Here is a 22362-nt window from a genome sequence, read left to right as displayed (position 1 = left end):
TATCCACTTCACCTATACCGCATGTCTTTGGAATGGAGCACCCGGAGGAAACACGACACGAACACTGGGAAAACATGCAAACTCCACACAGAAATGCCATGGAAAGGAAAATAGGAAGCTTAAAGCATGAGGAGGAAAGGTGGAAATAAGAGAGTAGGAAGGAGAAGAAGAGAGGAAAAGGGAAAATAAATGGAAAGGATCAGGATGTATAGAAAGGAAACGATGTGTAAAAGATCAAAATGGGAAAGGAGGGAAAAGAAATTCCAAATAGCATTAAGAGGAAAGGTGAAAAGAACAGAACAGGAGGATAGAGAGAATGGAAAACAGGAATACATGACCGCAAAAGGGAAATGTAAAGGATCAGAATAGAAAGAAAGCAGAGAAAGGGAAATAGACAGAAGAAATAGGACAGGAACGAGGAGAGGATAGAGAAAAATAATAGGAAATGGGAAGAAAAGTGGGAAACAATAAGACAGGGAAAAGGAAATAAAAAGGAGCTGAAGTGAAAGAAAGAAGAAGCAGAATTAAAGGAAGAAGAATGTAGGAGGAAATGAAAAAGAAAATGGAAAGCACATGGTGGAAATAGACTAGAAGGAGGAGGAAATGAAAAGGTATCTGCTTGTTAAGTTGTGACATAAAGAATACTGTTTCCGGGCCGCGATTCATTTGAATTGAGAAAATGTTTGTTTATGACCACTTTATAGTCATATCACACATTAAAGTGAATTTTATATAAAATCATGGCGTACACAACAGTCTTTGGACTGGCTGCATCACACACGCCAATATTTTAACAATTTAAAATAAATTAATCACTTTCTGGCCATATTGATATTAGGTTATCAGTGTTAATTTCATTGATGAAAAATGTTCGTCATAATTTTTTGAAAAGTTCTGGTCCACAGTAAGTTTGAAAAGTAACTGGTCCACAGTAGACACGGAATGTGAGGACATCATCTTCCATTTAAAAAAGCCATTCCATATTTTAAAATAGACTGTTTTATTTAATTTTAAGTTACAATATTTAGTATAAATAAATGTATACAATATTTAAATGAATTACACCTAAATGAAACCAAAAATATTTTAGTCTACTAAATCTCCCATAGATTTAGTCGACTAAAACATAAATTGAGTCAGAAGACTAAAATATGACTTAAACTAAAATGGAATTTAAGTCTAAAGACTCAGGGCTCTATTTTAATGATCTAGGCACAAAGTCTAAAAAAGCAGGGCGCAAAAGCATTAAGGGTGTGTCAGAATCCATTTTTGCTTTTTTAAAGATGAAAAAATCCGCACTGCGGCGAATGGTCTAACAGGGTTAAATTCATTCTCTTAATGAGTTGAGGGTGTCTTTTGAGAATATATATATATATATATATATATATATATATATATATATATATATATATATATATATATATATATATATATATATATATATATATATATAGTTTAATATTCAATTGAATAAAATTTATCTTTATTTCTGTAGCGCTTTTACTATGTAGATTATAACAAAGCAGTTTAACACAGTAGTTCTATTAAACTGAAACTGCTTCAGTTTTCAGAGTTTAGGTTTAGTTTAGTGTGGTTTAATTTTCACTGCTGAAAGTCCAAACACTGAAGAGCAAATCTATCGATGCGCAGCTCCACAAGTCCCAAACCAAGCAAGCCAGTGGTGACAAGGGCAAGGAACAAACTTCAACTATGAAAGCGAAGAAAAAAACCTTAAGAGAAACCAGGCTCTGTTGGGCACCACCATTTCTTCTCTGGCTAAACTTTCTGTGCAGAGTCTAGGCTGCCTAGTGCGCTAATAAATCGATTAGACCCAAAAGTCACTTTGTGTGACACAACATGAAGATAAAAAGGAAGAGGTAAGTAACAGAACAGAAAGAAGGAAAAAAAGGATACAGGAAATGGAAACAAATTTTTAGAGTAGAAAGTAAAATAGTTATGTAGAAAATAAAAACAAAAGAGAAAATATTTGGCCGTGAAAAATGTGGTTCTTTCCGCGGTGGCGACCCCTGATAAATAAGGGACTAAGCTGAATGAAAATGAATGAATGAATGAATAAATGAATGAATAAATGAATGAAAAAGTCAAATTGTTAGAATGATATGACAATATAAAGGAAAAACGGAACTGGAAACACAACAACCAAAACAACTAGTCTTGTATAAAAAGAAGATGCGAAGCAAAAATGTAAATGACAATAGAGGGAGAAAAAAGGATAGGAAAGAAGGCCGAGATGATGACAGGACAGGAAACAGAAAATGAAAAAGGAGGAAATGAAAGAAGACAGTAAAGGAAATGACAGTAAAGGTAAGAGAGATGATGAAAAAAGTCATATCAGATGCAAAAAGCCTGCTGAATAGATAAAACCACCCTGACACTCACAGGACTGGTCAGATGTTGATTTTATCCATGCCGCGCTCACAAAAAGGACACGCTGCCAGCCAGCACTTCTGCTATGATCTGTCTACACAAGTGTCACACAGACAAATGCAGAGTTCATATCTATCACGCACAGTGTCACATCCCTGCAGAGAATGAGTCACAACAGCAGCACACAATGCTCACGTTAGGAAAAAAAGAGGAATAAAAACACATCATGGTCCTCACATTTACTCACATCACTTTTGAACTTTGGAAAAGAGGAAATCATTTCAGTGACGCACACAATACAGCATGCAAGAATGGAGAAAAGCTCTGAATTCTAGTTTTTATTATATTTCAATAGCTCCACTGGTCCCCTCCATCCTTGACCCCTTTTCTCGACTGCCTCTGTTATCTGCAATAATGTCAGGCCATCCTTAGAATCTATTCATCAGTGCAGAAAGAAGCTGCGGCTGACATTGATAAAAAATACCATCTGTGCCTCGCAGGGAGGAGAGACGGAAAGGTACAGCTCGCCCCCTCCTCCTCATTCCTCTTCATCAATGCAATTTAAATTGAAGAGCTCAGTGGTAATTAAATTCAAGCTGGGGTTACGAAGGGGGCCGAAGACATGGATTCAAGTATGCGCAGAGAAGACGGGTCAAGGTTCAACTAAAGCCAGCCTCGGCCAGCCAGATCCCATTCACCCATACAACCTGTCTGCCTATAGCACACAAAAGCCTTCTGACATTTAAAGAAATGAATAAAAACAACAGAAAGAGAGAGAGAGAACGGGGGAAAAAAATCAATTATTCCAGATTTTTTTTCTCTCCCTGTCCACAAACTGACCTTTTCTCTCTGGCAGTTGCATGTTGGACAGACTTCAAAACTGCCAATAGTGTTTAACTCATAGCCGGACCTATCAAGAGACGGAGAAGGAAAGAGGAAAGTCGATAACGATTTGGGGGGATCCAATTTTGTGAAATTGTTTGTCAGCACAAACACGAGGACGCATGACTAGCGGCAGGTCAGGGGGATTTCGGTGACCGGCCCCCCTCTTCTGGTTAAAGCCTGCTTTACTCATTCATCTGTTCTCCCTCAAACGGACGATGCCGCCCCTCTTCTCTCTCTCTCCGCTAATCCGGTTAGCGCATTCACAGGCAGTGCCCTCTCTCTTTTCATTACAGCAGATCAGAGATTGAAAAGCGATTCCTCAATCTGTCTGAGAATGAGATCCAAATTGGATCGGGCTAAAGTGGACGTGGAGGCAAGAGGAAAGTGCAAAAGGAAGATGATGCGACTCACTTTTACCCTTTAAATCGGATGCAATCAGGAAGAGCAATATTCAGTGTAGATGTATATATAAGTAGGTGGCTGTGAGTAAATGTCACATGCCATGATTGACAAGAGGACAGCTGTTCCTTTCTGAGGTCTGAGGTCACTTCCTTTAAGCACAGCAATTGGTCCCTTGGGTCACACTCATAAACATTAACATTTTTAGTGGTGTACCCTACTGAAAAAAACAGCTTAAACCAGCCTATGCAGGTTAACTGGGCGACCAGCCTGGTTTTAGAGAGGTTTTGGACATTTTAAGGCTGGTTTTCAGCCTAGTCTTAGCTGGTCAGGCTGGGAAATGACCAGCTAAAACCAGCTATGTCCAACTTAAACCAGGCTGGTCAGGCTGGAAATGGCTGGAAACCACTAGCTTAGCAAATTTGTCATCGTTTACTCACCTCCTCTACTTGTTTTAAACCTGATTGTGCTTCTGTTTACTGTTGAGCAGAAAAGAAGATGTTTTGGAGAAAGCTGGATACCTCTAACTTTTGACTTACCCCAGTATTTTTGAACCTACTACGAAATTCAATGGTTACAAGCTTTCAGCATTTCTTCACAATGTATACTTTACTGTTCAACAGAATCTTAAAAAGGTTTAAAACTACTTGAGTGTGAGTACATAGTGACAAACATAGTGACAGGGCTTCTGCAGGTTTCTTCAAGTGAAATTTAAGATATTTTAAGACCCTTTTAAGACCATTATGAATGAAATTTTAGACTTGTATTGGGTTAAACACTAAGATTATTATTTTTTTTGTAATGGTCCGGTTACTTCTGTAAATAGTCTTTGTATTAATGAAAGATCATGTAAAGTGATGTGTTGTTTAAGTTTTCTTTCCCTGATAAGGGAATTTTATTTAGACAGTTTGCTGTAAAAATGTCTAACATTTAATATTATTCAAGTGGAAAAGAGTAGAATCTCTAACACACGCTGGCAAGATAAATGAAGTGATGTAGTCTTACGTTCAATTGGAAAAGATTAAATAAACGATTCAATTCTCGAAATGCATGTTCCTAAATAAATGGTCGCCCTTTATTAAAATCTTTGAAGAACTCCCTGACCTTTTGAATAAATGTATTTATTTTTTTTAATATTATTTTTTCTTTGTTATTTCCATTTTGTACTCTTTGAATGTTACCAAACTCTTCTCTGGAGGCATTCAAAACAGATGCCCAAGCCATTTCAGCTGACTTCTCTCGATGTGGAGGAGCAGCAGCTCTACTTCGAGCTCCTCCCGGGTGACAGAGCTCCTCACCCTGTCTATAAGGGTGCGCCCTGCCACTCTACGAAGAAAACTCAACTACACCACTATGTTTCAGTAAATATAGGACTTTTTAAGTCCAAAAATTTAGATTTTGAAATTTAAAACATCTTAAGACTCTTTTGGACCCCACGGAGTGATTAAATTAAAACTCGAAACAAAAGATGCATTCATTTGCTCAAAAACACATTATTAAATCAGTTTAAAATTACAAACTTATTGTAAGATATTTTAAAATGTAATTATCAGCTGTGATGGCAAAGCTGAATTTTCATTAGTATTTGTGTCACACAATCTTTGGGAAAAGATATGCAGACAGCTGTTAAATTTTGATATTTGATCAATAGCCGTGTTCAAAGCAGTTGTGCTGCATTATATTATTGAGATACTTTTTTAGGCTCTAAAGAACAGAATTTATTTGAAATATATACATTTTTTCAACATTAATTTAAAAATGTATTTTGCATTCAGGAGAAGACAGGAGCTCAAAACATGTTTGGAAGTGAAGAAACATGTGGAAACATTCTGGAAAATGATTGTTTTATGAAATGTATTAATAGTGACATTCAAGCTTTAAAAGTTATAATTTGCCCAGAATTGTCAAATTAAAGCAACTTTCGGGATTTCCAATATCGCTTGAGAGAAAATGTAAAAAAAAGTTCTTACTCTTTTTTTTTTTTTTTTTTTTGTAAAACTATGTGGTATGTTGCTTTAAATTCATTCAATCATTCATATTCTTTTAAGCTTAGTCCGTTTATTAATCAGTGGTCGCCACAGTGGAATGAACCGCCAACTTATCCAGCATATGTCTTACACAGTGGATGCCCTTTCAGCCACAACCTATCACTGGGAAACTCATTCACTCATTCACACACATACACTACGGACAATTTAGCTTACCCAATTCACCTATTTTGCATGTCTTTGGACATGTGGGGGAAACTGGAGCACCCGGAGGAAACCCACACGAACTCGAGAAGAACATGCAAACTTCACACAAAAATGCCAACTGACCCAGCCGAGGCTCGAACCAGCGACCTTCTTGCTGTGAGGTGATCGTGCTATTAAAAAAATGTGTTAAATTAAAGATTATTTAACTCCAAATTAACAAATTGTGATGATTTTAAATGCATCATGGGAGCTAAGGCAATATATATATATATAGGCAGCATATATATATAACATCTTGCATAGCACATTACATCCCCCTCACTTCCAAAATGATGCCTGAGCGTCTGGATTAAGCGAGCTGACAGCTTCACATTTACAAAACTGACAGCACTCACTTTTAAAGGTGTCTCTGACCTGCCTGGATCTTCCCAAAGATGACTTGTTCAAGCATAAGAGCCTCTGTCCTTCTGCCGGCCTTCAGTTTACTGGAACACATTCATCTCAGTGCAAATCCATTTCCCATTGTCTAGCTCCAGGTCTTGTGTGCTGAAGATAGCCCTCTTTATCTGTTCCTCACAAAACACCACTAAAATTACACCCCTCTCCTGGGACTGTGGGGAAATGTGCTCCGCTTTAAGTGCACAGTGTTTATTTCATCACCGCGCTTCACAGATCAACTTGGACTGCATCTGGTCGACAGCCAAATGGTCCTCGCATCCCCTCCTTGGCTTCAAAACTGTTCCGGTGCAAAATATTCTGACAAAAGTGCAAAGAACTGGAAAGTAATTACTTTGGGTTTAGCGACAATAATACAAGACTGAGCTCAGTCCAAAATGCTCCAAGCTGTGCTAGCTCTGGTTGGAAATGTGATCTGTGTTGAGAAAGATTTTGGCAAATGAGAAGATCAAACTACATTAGCCTAAAACACACAGACTGCTGCAAGAACACTTTTCATGGAAAAGAAGAATGGACTTTATTAAATATAATTTTTAAATTAATTTAATTAAAACAGCTATTATATGCACTTGGTACAGTCTATCTAAAATTGACAGTATTCAATATGTTCCTTAGATTGTGCTGCCATCTAGTGGCACATAAATCCTTACTGAGTTTGCTATGTGGAAAAATTGCATGCAAAATGCATAAGCCCTCTGAACATAAAAAAATAAACAAATTTCTTAATTACAGTAATTTAAGATCCATTTTTATTTAAAAAAATTACATTATGATTATAAATACTGTTTTGTGAATCTTGACCCAGAGTAACAGCAGCAATGAGCATCTGTGCTAAGGGTTTAAGCACAGTGTGTTTTGTGATATGTCAGTAGCTGTTAAGGATCTTCAGCACATCTGGACTGATAGCAGCAGAAGAGTGTTGTTGTACACCAGGAGCTCCGATACTGGTCTCCCAGCAGTCAAACCCACAGGCCTTCAGCTCCTCAACAGTGCTCTGAATCACTGAAGTATCAGTCTCTGGAAACAGAAAAACACAAATTGTCATCAAGAGTTGATGATAAATAAAAATTACTTTTAACAAAACAAGAGCTTCATGGAGTTCTGAATATACCAAAAAATAAAACAAATAAATTAAATTAAAAAATAAAATAATTAAAAAAGACATTTTAATAAAATAAAATTAAATAAAAAATAGTAATTAAATTAAAACTGAACTAAATCATATTAAAAACGTAAATATTTTTTAAAAAATTTACTAAATAAGAATAATACAGTAAAATGTTATTTAATTTAATAAAAACTGTAATTAAATTAAAATACAACTAAATTAAATTTAAATTGAATTTAAATAAAAATATTTTTATTAAAAATAATTAAAAATAAAAATAGTAGCTTAGGGTCTTATTATTATTATTTTAAAAAAAATTGTACTAAAATAAAATTTAAAATAATTTTTTTTAAAATAAATTAAAATGTAAAAAAAAAAATAATTAAAACTAAACAAAACTGGACTAAATTAAAACAAATTAAAAATAAATACAAATAAAAATAGTAGTTTAGAATCATTATTATTATTAAAATAAATTTTAATAAAATTATTATCTAAGAGAATTGTTTCAGAAAATGTTTCAGAAAACAAGATACTTTTGAGTGCTCTGACTGAAATGTTCAAATGCCCAGAAAGGTAACAATACCCTGATCAACACAGTCCATGTGTCTGAGCTTTAAAAGTTTCATGAACTTTGCTGTCCATCTGTGGTCAGAAAGCTCTTAGATTTCACAAAAACATCTATATTTGTGTAACAAAGATGAACAAAAGTCTAACGGGTTTGAAACAAGATTAGTGTTAAAAGCACTTTGCCTTTAAAGTATTTTTATGCAATACAGATAACTCCAAGATACACGGACCATATGTAGGTGGTTCAACAATCTGTCAAATCCACAAATACGGCACCGAAAAATCAATGTGTGCATCATGAGGAAGCTAATAATGATCCTCCAGTGTTTCAGAAGTTAACCCTGGGTGCACTTTTATGTGCTATACATGGAGAAAATCTATCCATAGCAAGCAGAGGAAGAACTCAAATGCTTTTACATATAGACCCAGTTGTGGTTTATATAATCGTCAGGTAGTAAGCAATCTGATTTATGCTGAGCAGCACTAAACATCACCAGATCAAATAAGGAAGAGGAATTTACCTAAGACATTTCAATTCAACCTTAATAAGACATGCCTAGAAAAGACAATGCCTCATACTTATGCTGCCAGGCTAACAACATCACATCATAAACATTGCCCAGCTTCTTCCCTCTGCTTTATTGGAAGCTGTTTTTGAGGGTTCTAAGATCCTGATTAAAATTCAATGCGTTAGTGGCTTCAGGCATAAACAAAGAGTGTGGCCCAGTCTGACAGCTGCTGTGTCAAGTTGTTAGCTTTGTCAGACAAGACTGACAAGTGAGATTCACCTCACAAGCCATGCTAAACAGTCAAGCAGTCAGCGGGATGCCACCTTCACACAGGCTTTACAAACAATACAGAGCAATCAGGCTGATTAACCACAGGCAGCATATCCAAAATACACGCCACAGGCCTCCATGAAGACATTTAAAAGAAAAACAACAATGACTGGTACAATTATAAGAAACCACATCTCAGAATTAACAATTTGTTCATTAATTGGGGTTTTAAAGAAGTTTCTACCATTTCTGAATTTATTCAGCTGATCTCCAGGGCTGGCAGGAGCACTTTTAGCTTAGCTTAGCTAAGCATAGATCATTGAAATAGATTGGACAATTAGCATCTCACTCAAACATGACCAAAGAGTTTAGATAATATTCCTATTTAAAGCTTGACTCTTCTGTAGTTACATTGTGTACTAATTCCCATGTAATAATCAAGAAACGTTGCTGCCTTACCATGGCTCCAGTAGGTGCAATGATATTAGACACTACGCAGTGCCAGAAAACAGTCCCCAGCACAAACCCTACACACGCACTACCAGTTAGAACTTGGGTGTCCAAATTCGATCATGAGGGCCGGTGTTCTGTTACTTAAGTTTGAGCATGCGAAATCCTCTAGTATGGCGCCATTGTTGCCAGATTGGAAATATCAAAGTATCGTACCAGAACCTCAAAATAATCGTATTTGGAGGAAAATTATCGTACACGAGTCAAATGGAGAGTATACAGCTATTATCTAGACAAATTGCGTTTTACACAACATGCAAATTACAAAATAATATTTTTTAAAATTATTAAAAAAAAATAATAACAACTACACGTACATTAGTGGGAAGGATCAAACTTCACCTCCGAGTCGCTGTCCTGCATGTGTTGCCAGATGTTAAGGGATTCATTTTGGTGTACAAATCTGATGCAGTCATGGACCACAACATAGTTCCAGTTGGCTTGAAAGCAGTGCACCCTCCCGAATTTTTAACACACTCTGAGGCGTTCACGAGCCCATTCAAAGTGTATTCATTTCATGGCTTTGTTTTGATGAGATTAACTTTGGAAAAATGCGTTCACATGACACAACGCAAAAAAACGAGAACATCAAGGGCAAACTCCCCTGTCCTTCTCACTTTCATTTTCAGCACTACTTTTTAAATCTTTATTGCTTGAACCTCAACCTGAAAACGACTGACTTAAGCATGGCTGCCAGTGGCAGGAATGTAAACTCGCAAGAGAGAGCCATTCTCCAAGTTGATTGGCTGAGAAAATGTAATGTAAGATGTGATAGAAAACGTGTCCAAGTTCTCCTCACAGACAGTAGACAAAAGATGCAGCTAGATCAAAAAGTATAGAAGCCTCCTTAAGATTACAATGTAATTAATTTTAAATGCCATAATATTCTGAAATTATTGTACATTATAGGATTTTTCATTATTGATTGTACATCGTACAGAGGTCGAAATTATCAGACAAATCCGATAATTATCGTATGTCTGGCAACACTGAATGGCAGTTGGAGCTAAACTTTGCAGGATACCGGCCCTCCAGGACCGAGTTTGGACACCCCCCCTCGAGTTAAAATCTGCATAATATCAGTGCACATGAGCAGCAAAGTTCCTTAATTTTTACACAACAAGAGTACTGTTCCTAATCATATCAGCCTAGAAAATAGCAATATTTTTGATCTGTCAGTCCGAGTACATAATGTAACTACGAACCAGTCAAGCTCTAAAAAGGAAAAATCTAAACTTTTAAAAATTTGAGCGACATCGATGCTAACGGCCTAATTCAATTTAATTCTTTATGCTAAGCTAAGCTAAAAGTGCTGCCACCAAACATAAAGATCAGCTGAATGGATTAAAAATGGTAACAACGCTACCGTTAACCTGTAGGGCATTTGTTCAATAGGCTAAAACGAGCCTATTTTAATTTTTGGAGTGTCTCAAAGAGAGGCATACCAGTTCTCTTTGCTATTTTCATGCATGTAACCAACTAAAATAACGTAAATGAGCAGTGTATTAAACTTAACAGCTTGATTTAGATAAAAAGATTTGCAATAAGGGTTTCTGCAAAAATTGAATGACGTAACAGTGAATGTGCATTTAATGTTAAAAACATTTGTGTGCGATTATGAAATTTTCTATTCGGCACTAAGAAAACGAACAAATAATTTGATACCAGCAATTACTAAAAATAAAAGCCACATGTGATATTAAAATGCGCCCCTCAAAAGAGTGAACACTAGTGGACAACAATGAAAATTACATACAGGTGCAAATAGAGAAATGTTGTGAGATTGTCCACCTTCGACCCCTTCCAGAGAGATAGTCGTACGATTGCTTTTAAAGTGCAAATGCTCATTTAGTCGTACGTGTTCAAACAGCCACACAAGACCACCTCCTTATCACAAACTAGGTGATTACGGCAGAGACATAAGAACGAAGTATTCATAATTTACTACCCTGTACTAAAACATTGATTACAAAATCATACAAGCTAATAACACTTAAAGCTAATAATATTATAAACAATGTTCAATTTCTTGCACAGACAGATCGCTTACTTCATAAGACCTCGGTGTGTCATCAGTAGATACTGGAATTGATTTGGACTTGTTTGTACGTGCTTTTTATGTCAAAAACCAATAACCATTGGTTTGCATTATATGAATGACCAAGGATGACATTCTTTAAATGATCTACTGAAGAAAAGTCATCTTCATTAGCCTGAAGGTGATCAAATTAACTGTAAATTAGCATTTTTTGGTGGAACTTTTTTATTAACCAACAGTAAGGTGCTGTGGTCATTTTAAAATGGTTGGGAATGGGGGTGGGGGTGGGGGGTTAAACAGCTTGCAATAACTGTGAAAAGTCTTTTTTAACAGCAGCATCTGCTTGTTTGTTTGCTGGGATTTCACAATGTCCAGGTGTTCAATGAAAACAGATATTAAAGTTCTTTGTTTCCAGTGCAGATAAACTGGAAAAGATTTTTACTAGTGCAGGGTAGGGCTGAACGATAAACTGCATGTCGAATGCCGTGTGCATTATTTCATAAAACCGACTCTGCAATCAGCTGTAAATCTCCAGCATGTATGTTCAGCTGCAGCAGCATTTCCTACACAGAGCCTTAGTTTTCTGCCAAACTACGCAAAATATCGAATGCAATGGTCGCAAAAATCATTCTGTGATACTGAAAGCTGTTTGCATAGCTTCTCACTTAAAGGGGTGGTCCAGAATGTAATTTTAAGGCTTGGTTGTGTTAATAAGACGCTAAGCAATGTGTGCTCATGTTTCATGTTGTGTATGAAAATATGCTCTTGCATGTTGTGCTGATACCTGGTCGCAAAAGTGTGATTCCACACCCTCCTCCTCCTGCCCCTGTCAGTTTGCTGTGTAGCCCTTTGGACAGAGTGACTCTACACAGTGTGTCCAGAGATGAGTGACCCACACCCATCACATTCAGATGATGCTGGTTTATATCAATCAGCTCCTGATGACAAATGACACAGAGAGGATTTACTTAAAAGGATCAATACAATCCATCTCCATCCATCCATCCACCCACCCATCCATCCATCCATCCGGGATAACAAATATTGATCATTTCTTTGGTTATTTAAAAGGAAAGTCAGGAGAGGACAACAAATGAAACACAAAGAGAAGGTTGTCCAGCATTGTCCAGTATTTTATTGTTATTTTTTTTGTTGGCAAAACAGAAAAAAATTATTTGTCTGAAAAGAAGCACACTTGATATTAACTCCTTTTATGTTTAAATGTATAAAATGTATTTACAGTTGTGATTGTGCTACCTCACTGACACACACACACACACACACACACACACACACACACACACACACACACACACACACACACACACACACACACACACACACACACACACACACACACACACACACACACACACACACACACACACACACACACACACACACACATACATATTATATAACAGAGCAAGGAAATTTTCACAGTATGTGTGATAATATTTTTTCCTCTGGAAAAAGTCTTATTTGTTTTATTTCAGCTAGAATAAAAGCAGTTTTTAAATTAAGCACCATTTTAAGGACAACATTTTTGCTCTATTTTTTTCCAGATAGTCTATAGAACAAAGCATCGTTATACAATCAATTGCCTAATTACCCTAACCTGCCTAGTTAAGCTAATTAACCTAGTTAAGCATTTAAATGTCACTTAAAGTCTTGAAAAATATCTAGTCAAATATTATTTACTGTCATCATGGCAAAGACAAAATAAATCAGTTATAACAAATGTGTTATTAAAACTACTATGTTTAGAAATGTGTTGATATATATATATATATATATATATATATATATATATATATATATATATATATATATATATATATATATACACACACACACACACACACACACACACACACACTGTATTTATAGCCCCCTGTGCCCAAACAATTCAATGTAAAAGTGTACAAGCACTAATATAATGTAACAAGGCAACCATGAATACATTAAATCAAACCAAATTAATTTACATTGGGTGTTCTGTTAACTTTGCAACTTTATTTTTGCAAATATGATCGATATGAGTCAGATTTTACAACAACATGACCCCAGTAACATTTTAGGTTAGGCAAAGGCTGAGTTTGCAATGTCACTTCTCATTTACTTCAAGCTGTATGAAATTTGTCTTTGCTAAGATGTAGCCACAATTGATTTGAGTTGACTGGGTGTTTTAAGTCACCAGTCCTTTTTGCTACTCACATCCTTATTTATAAAAATTAAATGATGATACAAACCCAAGCAATATTATTTTTACTAACATTTACCAACACATTGGTACACCCCAAAAATGAAACAAATAAAGAATATGACAGAAGATAAAAGCAGAAAGTTGCATCAAACTAACCAAATGTGTCAGCCGAGAATTTAGAAGTGCCATTTCCAATAAATGCTGTTCTGTTTAACTTTGTTTTTAACTGACGTTTTGAATAAAATTAATCAAAGGTTCCTCATAAATATTAAAGCAGGATGAATGTTTTTACCAGAAATCACTAAAAAGACTAAAGTAATAATGGATGCTGAAAATTCTGCTTTGTCTTCCCATGATTAAATAACAATAATATGCAGAGAACGTTTTGAAACAAACAAACAAAAGAAGGTAATAATTCACTATTTCACTGTATTTTTACTCGAACAAATGCAGGAAAAATAAGCAACTATTTTTATTATAAAGCTTTACCAAACTTTTAAAGTTAACGGTAAAGTTTATTTTCCCTACCATCCCCAAAATGATCCCTATAGAAAATTATTTACTCAATTATATACTTATTTATTTATTTATTTTTTTTACTTTGAAGTTTTTGTAAAAATGAATATAAGCACTACTTGGTTTAGCTGTGAGACTGTACCTCGAGTATGTTGTAGTGTTCAGCTGAAGGTCCATGTTCTGCCATCTCAGTGAGTGTCTGTTCACAAGTGCAGGACACTGCACTCACTGACTCCAGAACTGGCCTCATTACAGAGGGAAACTGCAAAACATCACAGTGCAGAAGACTGAAAGGAAAGATAAGTGCTGTACAAACACAGATGAGAAAACAGCATTACTTAAAGGAAGATCATCTACTTAAAGCTCGACACATCCAATGTTGCAAAAGACAATTATATTACTGTCAGATTTAGTCAAGTATGGTATCATAATACAACAGCAACTAAATTGCAGTATTAAATGTTTTTTTAATAGTATAATTACATCTTCATAAAACATTGAATACTAGAGCCTCTGGTTTTGAATTTTAAGATATTGAATTTGATGTTCTGAATTTCCTTATCTTGAAAACTTGAAACTGTATATTTACAAACTTTATATCTGCAGTCTAGGAATTCAGAACACACACACACACAAAAAAAAAATAAATAAAAAATCAAGTTTCATCAAGTGAAAAAACGTCTATAAAAATTCAGCCTTACAGGTTCAGGACACCCTGGAGAACGTTTTTTTATATTAACAGATTTGTGTGTGTTGAGCATCAGTTAAGACAATGTTAGCACCTGTCAGCTGTAATTGTGGGGAAAACTGGATAATTTTGAGCTTTTGTCAGCTAATTTCAGCTTCCGGGTTTAAAATGATTTTTGGGGCGGGATCAAAATCGGTGACGTAGCCCAGTACTGCAAGTGCAATGATGACGCGTCGGTTTCTCATTATTATTCATAGCGGAGTTTTCTTATCCTATGAGAAGAGCCGTCTGCTTAATTATTCATGAGACCTGCCAGACCTACCAGAGTCAAGCCCGAGCTGTGAGACACGTCACGGACCCACGGCACGGGCACACAGTATTTAGCCGTTCATGAAGGCTCATATGCGTTTGTTTCCATGATCCACGTGGTTTGCTGCATGTTTTCCCCCGCGATCTTGTCAGGGCCGATCATACAGCAAAGCTGTGTGTGTGCTGCTAGCATTTTTGTCGGGAGAGCAGCACGAGAATTAGAGAATGGCGGACGCTGTCTTTTATCAGGAGTTCATTCACATTCAGACACATCACTGTGCTGCTGTGTTTGCCTAAATCCTCCAGATTACCAGCAGGGCTAACGGTTAAAATAAACAGGTCAGGAGACCTGCTGCACTGAGTTTGCTGGATACGGGGATTGAGGGAGAAGTCCTCATTTATACGGTTTACATGAACACACTTATCTTTATAATGATATAAAATGTGGTTGTCTGTATATGAAATTACGAATAACAAATGTAGCAGGGCATTAAATCACTGTTCATTTCTTTGCATTTTAACTTTGTAAACTATAAACTCATGCGTCTCCTCACGGTTTGTCTCATTTTGTGAGCTAGCTTCATTCGCTCACGTTCTCCCCTGCTGGCCACGCCCACTCTTGCCTGATGCTCGCGGAGCTCCACACCCATTAATCATGCATCTTTTGAAAAAATTCTGAAGTAGACTTTAACCGAAAGTGGGGGGTGTCATGGCCCTTTAAGAATTCAGATGTTCAATATTTAGGTTATGAAATTCAAATTAAGAAATTTTAATTTAAAATGATTTTAATGGCATATACAAATTCAGATTTATTAAATTACATTTGTCAATAATTCAAATGAACACAATATAAATTCAGATTGTTTTGGCATATTATTAGCTCCATATTTTACCAGCTCATATTAAAATGTCAGAAAAATACTAGCAAACTTATGCCACCTACTGGTCTGCAGTATGAAGTCCAAAAATCACTCACACTCTTCACCAAGTGTTAAAGTTAGCAGGACACTGAAGTTGCAATAGCAAATTATCTCTTATTGTGATGTCAGTTTGAAACGGCTTTTATAAGAAGCAAAACATGACAAAACTTGAATTGGTCCAATATGAATTAACTAGATTTTTGCCATTAGCTACCGATGAAAGTGTGACTGTCATTCTTGCAACAGTAAATGCATGAGCAAAAAAGACAGGCAATGTCAATGCAAGAGCGAGGAGATGCTATTTGATCAAAGATTACAAGGGCACATGAATTCTCTGGATAAATAATTTACTATAAATACCACAATATTCCATAAGAAATTCTCTTTTGTGTAGTTTACTGTAGAAGAAAGAAACTGATGTAGGTTTGGAATGGTGTAAGGGTAAATAAATGACCATGCTGTTTCTTTTGTAAGTCAACCACTCCATTACAGCACACTTTAAAAGAAATACGGCTAAATCATGACTGGCTATAGCTTACTGCTTTGACTAATAATGGCACAAATATGCAGAAAATGACCCCTTTAAAGTCCGCCCTGACTCTTTGCTCTTTGCCAACCTGATAATACTGGAATTCCACTTCACTAGCCAGGATGTGCCAGCGGTGAGGCTACCTGCTGCCGTTGTCAGGGTAACGGAACACAGGAAGGTTGGCAGAGTGTTTCATTTGGAGCTCTTCTAAAAGGCACTCAGCACCAAGCCCCTGGAGTGTTCCTCCCTCACACAACACCAGCCATTATGCTAATTGAAGGGCACAGGAATGAAAATATAGAAAGGGGGGAGAGGGGAGCCATTTACTACCTTGTTAATTTTGTCCTTCACTCCAGAAACAAGCACTTTGGTACTACGTGGTACTTTGGTGTTAGTGAGAAGGATCCTCAAAATGGGAACCCTATGGAGGAAATTAACCCAAAAACAAACTTAGAAAAGTCTGCTGGTTGTAATAATATGACAGTAATAATATGATAATGCAAAAACAATATTTTGATGATTTTTGAATGACATTTTACCAGCTTAATGGAGTTATATTTCCAGAATGATATCTTAAGAAGCCACCTATTATAGAAAGGACAGAAAAAAATATATTTAAAGAAAGAAGCATAATAATAAATGCATAATGTAAAAAATTAAGTCAGTACAACAAAAATCATAATCCTTATTTCATTTCGCCTTTTCTTGTTCAAAAACTTTTGAAAGCATCAGCTGCACTGAACTATAATTACATATCAGAAATACAAAAAACATTTAGTTGAGTTGAACATAAGATTATTTGTTTTCTGGAGAGGTGAACTACTCCGTAACAAAACCTTTTAAGTTGTGCCAACTGAACATTCTTTTGTCTGCATAACTGGAATGCCTGAAGTTGAGTGAAATAATTTCCTTTTGTTTTTTTCTCATGTACTTAACATTTATTTATTTGTTTACCTTAAATTGATACGACAGAGAGTACAGACAGGAAAGCGTGGGGAGAGGAGAGAGGGAAAGGATCGATATAGGACTTTGAGGCGGTTGTTGCTAGCTCAGATACGGTTGCGGCTGAAAGTTTATGTAAACTATTTATATTATTTATTAAATTTCAGATTTATTGTATTTTATTAACATCTACCCCCCCCCAACCCTAAACCTAACCGTCATAATAATGTTAAAAATGTAGTTGTACCGAGTATCATTTATGTTCTCTGTTAAATTACCCAATAAATTGTATTTTTTAATGCCTACTCCCACCCCAACCCTAAACCCAACCGTCACAGTACTGTAAAAATAGAAATTATTGTTATACAGTTTCATAAATAAAAATGCTGCTATATTAATGTGCATATCGCACTTCCGGCCGGCTGCATATCCGATCTAGACTTTAACCTTTGAGGCAGAACTCGAAATCGGGTCGCCGTGAACACTGGAGTACCATGTGTCCACGCACTAATCACTACAACATTGGCGCTGACATCTAATCAACTTTTGAAAACATCAGTGGCACTGACCTAAAATATCTGAAAGTCTTTTTTGTTGTACGGACTAATAATTTTTTAGCACAGGTTAAGGGTGCTTTCACACCTGTGAATCGATTCAGTTGTTCCGAAACAGAGATTAAAATTGTTACATTGTTGCTCTTTGCTCTTGGAGCGGTTCGCTTTCACACGGCAAAGTTTCTAATCGGACCAAAAGAGCTAAAACAAGTCGCGTGCGAGTAAACTCTCCTTACATTGGTCAGAGTGTCAGGGTTTATTTTGCAGTGTCCTGCTCAGCTGTCAGGAGAGGTGGTGGTTTGGTGGTGATTGACAGGGTGCGCGCGTGACGTGTCTGAGGAGAAATGCGGTGGGGAGGGGTGAGAAGGCCTATTTGAGGACTGGGAGAGAGACGCAAGATTACCGGGAGATCATCACTCGTTTGCGGGCATCCGGAGACTCGCGAAACTTCCCGCCCTACTCATAATTCTCTCTCCATATAGCCGTAAGCCTATTACATATCCATAAAATACTGTGATATAACCGCGCTCGGATCGGATCGCTTTGTCACTGCAATCGAACCGCTCCAGGGTTCGTTTCAATCGAGCCGAGACCACCTCACTCAAGCGATCTCGGAGCGATTACTTTGGCGCGGAACAGAGCGCGATTGCCCTGTTCACATATGCCAATCGAACCGCGCTAACTGGGCAAACGAGATACGTTCCGAAACAAAAGTGTAGGTGTGAAAGCACCCTAAGAGTCTTACCCCATGTGCCCACAGCATTGTCCACCCCTGAAGGGTTACCATGAATGATCTTCTCACCCATGAACGCCCACCTGTTAATCAGCTCCATCTCATCCTTACTCCACCTGCAACACAAACAGAAAAAAAATGAATAACCTCAATAGATAACAGATCGTTTTTAAATAATACTTATAATCACCATCATAGATGTTTAGTAAACGCTGTTCATTTGAACTTCCTATCTATCAAAGAATTGTAAATATCATTATTCATTCATTCATTTTCTTTTCGGCTTATCAGGGGTCGCCACAGCAGAGTGGACCGCCAACTTATCCAGCATATGTTTTATGCAGCGGATGCCCTTCCAGCTGCAACCCATCACTGGGAAACACACATACATTCTCTTTCAAACACATACATTACGGACAATTTAGCTTACCCAATTCACCTAGAGTGCATGTCTTTGCTTCTTGCGGTGAGTCGCTACCCCCTGCGCCACCCCAATATCAATATAAAATATTAAATATTAACTATTGGTTGCTAAATTCACAGTAAATTCAATTTAAAATATAATGAAACTGGAAATAGTTAATTAAAATTGTAATAACTTATAATAACTATTGTAATATTATTAATATTAACTATTTATTATTATTATCATCATCAACAATTATTTTATTGAGGAAAAAAAAAGGAATAACCACATTCAGAATCATTCAGCTAAATCTTATCCCTTTTTAATCTTTTCCCCCTGAAAAATGTATATTTTTCACCATACATTTACATAAACTTGCTGAATAATTCCATTGCAAGATGAAGGATTTGGAATTTTAAATCTGCTAAACAAAAGACTACAGGGTATGTCAAAAAGACTCTTACTATAATAAATAACAATAAATAACAGGACAGAGATTGGTGACCCCTGATTTAAAGAGTTAAAAGTAAATCAAGTTAGGGATTGTTGCGCTGGTTTCAATATCTACATAAAAGCCCCAAAATGAAGCGTTACCTGGCAGACTCCTGCTGAGCCATAAGCAGAGGTGATATGTTTCCTCTAGCAGACAGCAATGCAGCAGACAGACAAACATTATAGGCAGCACTGGAGCCTAAACCAGCTCCTGTGGGCAACTCTGACCACACAGACACTGTGATACTGGCCAAAGACCTGGGGGGAAAAATATCCTCAAGAAGGCATAGCAAGGCAAGTTCACTTATATAGCACATTTCATATACAGTAGTAATTAAAATCAAAGAACCCATAAAATAATAGTATACGAAATTAATTATTTGCATTACATGAAGGTTTTGAATAGCTGCGGTCTTAATAAATGATGCAAAGAAACAAAGGTTTCTTACTCTGCAAAAACAGTGATGTACATGTAGAGAAAAGCCAACACTGCCATGCTCCTTGTGTCTGTGGAATCATCTGAAATGCCAGTGAATTCTCTGAGTTTCTTTAAAAGATCTGCATCAAGTTCCTTGGGGTCCCTCTGCTCAGCTGAAACAAAGAAACGTGTGCTAGAGATTATTGCTTTTTTCAAAAATGCATTTTTGTATCCTTAATAAACTGTTCATCCAAAATTGAGATGTGGAACATAGGAGTAAATAACAATTTTCAATTTTGCTATCATTTTAATAAAAACTAATACATATCTCCTCTCACCTTTAGAGCCAGCAAGTAGAGGCTGCAGTGCAGTTATTTCCCAGGACAGAAAAGTGTCAATATTGGGGAGGTTGATGCACACTTGACCAGATGACGTGGACTGCAGCCGCAGGTATGTGCGCAGATTCACACTCACAGCCAAGGCAACCTGTTTAACATTGATGAAGAACAGGAAAAATTAAATAGATTTAACGGTATTTTGACATAGCAGACCTGAATTGCCCCCTCACCTTTGACCATAACCATCATTATCCCTCAAAATAAAACACATTTCCCCACCTTCTTATCGACAATGGGTTTTTGATTTCCTACATGCTCTCAGAATGGGAAAGATTCGGTTTGCAATAAAACAAAAGCCAGAACAGTCCAGAAAAACTGATGCCCTTTTCTAAAAAAATTAAATGGATTTTTCCTTTTGTTTTGTTTGTTATTATTCTTATTTTTATGTTATCTTGTGTGTGTATATTTTTGTGTATATATGTGGTATTTTACCTCATTAATTATTTACTAATTTAGTGTATAATTAAGTTTACCAAAACAAGCATAGAATCATACAATTCAATGATAGAAGGCATCCTTGATCATTGTTAACTTCTCCATCAAATAATGTCACTTCTGAGTCATAGCGTATAGTGTATTCCACTTATTTTATGTTATATTTAATGCAAATGTGACAGTACTAGCAGAAACGTGTGGACAACTGTAAAATTATTTGTATTATTATATATTATATTTTTGCAGCCTTTATTTGTAAAGTGTATTTATAATTTTAATCAAGTGATGTGATTGATAACAACTTAAACTTGCTATTTCAGAAGCTTTTTTTCCCTTCTAACACGTTTTTAGCTTCACAAAACTATTAAAGCTGTAGGTTAAATCGGGCTGAAGACAAGGACAGTGACAGGGTTTGTACATTTGTAGTGTTTTTAATAAAGAAAAAACATCTGAGAGCCAAATGAATGACATATTCCTCTACAAAACAACTTACAGAAATCAACCATCAGTCCATTTTAGACATTTCTGTGATGAAATACTTTTTATTCACTGTATTTATACTTTTGTTTCAGCGACAGATAATGTACATGTTTGGTAGAATGTCCCATATATGTACCAATATTATGCATATTTTATTGTCTGACCTAAGATGAACCTAATAAAGCAAAATAAACAAATAATTAAACACACAGACACAAAATAGTATCAGTTTCTCTGACATTTAAAGCTAGTTTTATTAAATATTGAATGCAACAGCTTGCTCAAATAATAATTCCAACATTTCCAACACTTCTTTGAATAAATGGAAAGCATTAAATGAGAATTTATTTTTACAAGACAATACAACTTGCCTTGCATCTGTGTGCAGAGCTTCTTCTAAACCAGGGGTGTCCAAACTCGGTCTTGGGGGGGCGGTGTCCTGCATAGTTTAGCACACCTGCCTGAAAGTTTCTAGTATAACGTTATCAAGAAAGAGCTTGATTAGCTGGTTTAGGTGTGTTTAAATGGGGTTGGAACTAAAATATGCAGGACACCGGTCATCCAGGACCGAGTCTGGACACCCCTGTTCTAAACCAATGACATTTCTAAATTTATAACACATCAGTTAGACTCGTACATTATTATGTCTCTAATAACAAAACAGACACTTACCTTCCCATGCACGACAGAATGCTCGCCGTGGAGAATTACTTTCCCAGGTGCTGAAACGAACAACTCTCTGCTTTGCATCCTGAATATTACAGCTTCTGCTTTTCCAGGAAGATGTACAAGTGTATTCTGACAACAGCGATATTATCTTACTAAAATTTTACATTCATTCATTCACCAACATACATTAGAGTATAAAGTTTAGCTAAATAACCGAGAAATCGTTACACACAAACGCATCGCTTCGGATTGTCCACTGACATACACGTGAATCGCCTCTGTAGTCTAAACCAATCAGGTTTGATGTCTTATATCATTGACTCTACAAACGCCAATCAG

The 22362-nt window shown here is 36.3% G+C and overlaps 2 protein-coding genes across 3 annotated transcripts in view; both read right to left on the bottom strand.

Moving 5' to 3' along the window:
- Window positions 1–6435, bottom strand: part of fam222aa (family with sequence similarity 222 member Aa) — a 245401-nt gene extending 238966 nt beyond the window's left edge. The window contains exon 1 of the mRNA XM_073951075.1: window positions 6282–6435. The gene's annotated coding sequence lies outside the window, so the exon portion shown is untranslated. The remainder of the gene's footprint in view (window positions 1–6281) is intronic.
- Window positions 6436–6815: 380 nt separating this feature from the next.
- On the bottom strand, window positions 6816–22310 carry mvk (mevalonate kinase). 2 transcript variants are annotated; one of them, NM_001007349.1, is given in 10 exon segments: window positions 6816–7340; window positions 12113–12266; window positions 14193–14312; window positions 16827–16917; window positions 17036–17081; window positions 18738–18841; window positions 19726–19881; window positions 20073–20214; window positions 20380–20527; window positions 22027–22310. In NM_001007349.1, coding segments are annotated over 10 exon segments (1191 nt in total). In that variant the 5' UTR covers window positions 22105–22310; the 3' UTR covers window positions 6816–7188.
- Window positions 22311–22362: the final 52 nt, after the last annotated feature.

This window comes from Danio rerio, chromosome 5 (assembly GCF_049306965.1).
Source record: "Danio rerio strain Tuebingen ecotype United States chromosome 5, GRCz12tu, whole genome shotgun sequence".
NCBI lineage: Eukaryota > Metazoa > Chordata > Actinopteri > Cypriniformes > Danionidae > Danio > Danio rerio.
Note: the sequence above shows the minus strand (reverse complement) of the source record. Positions and strands in the feature narration are given on the sequence as shown.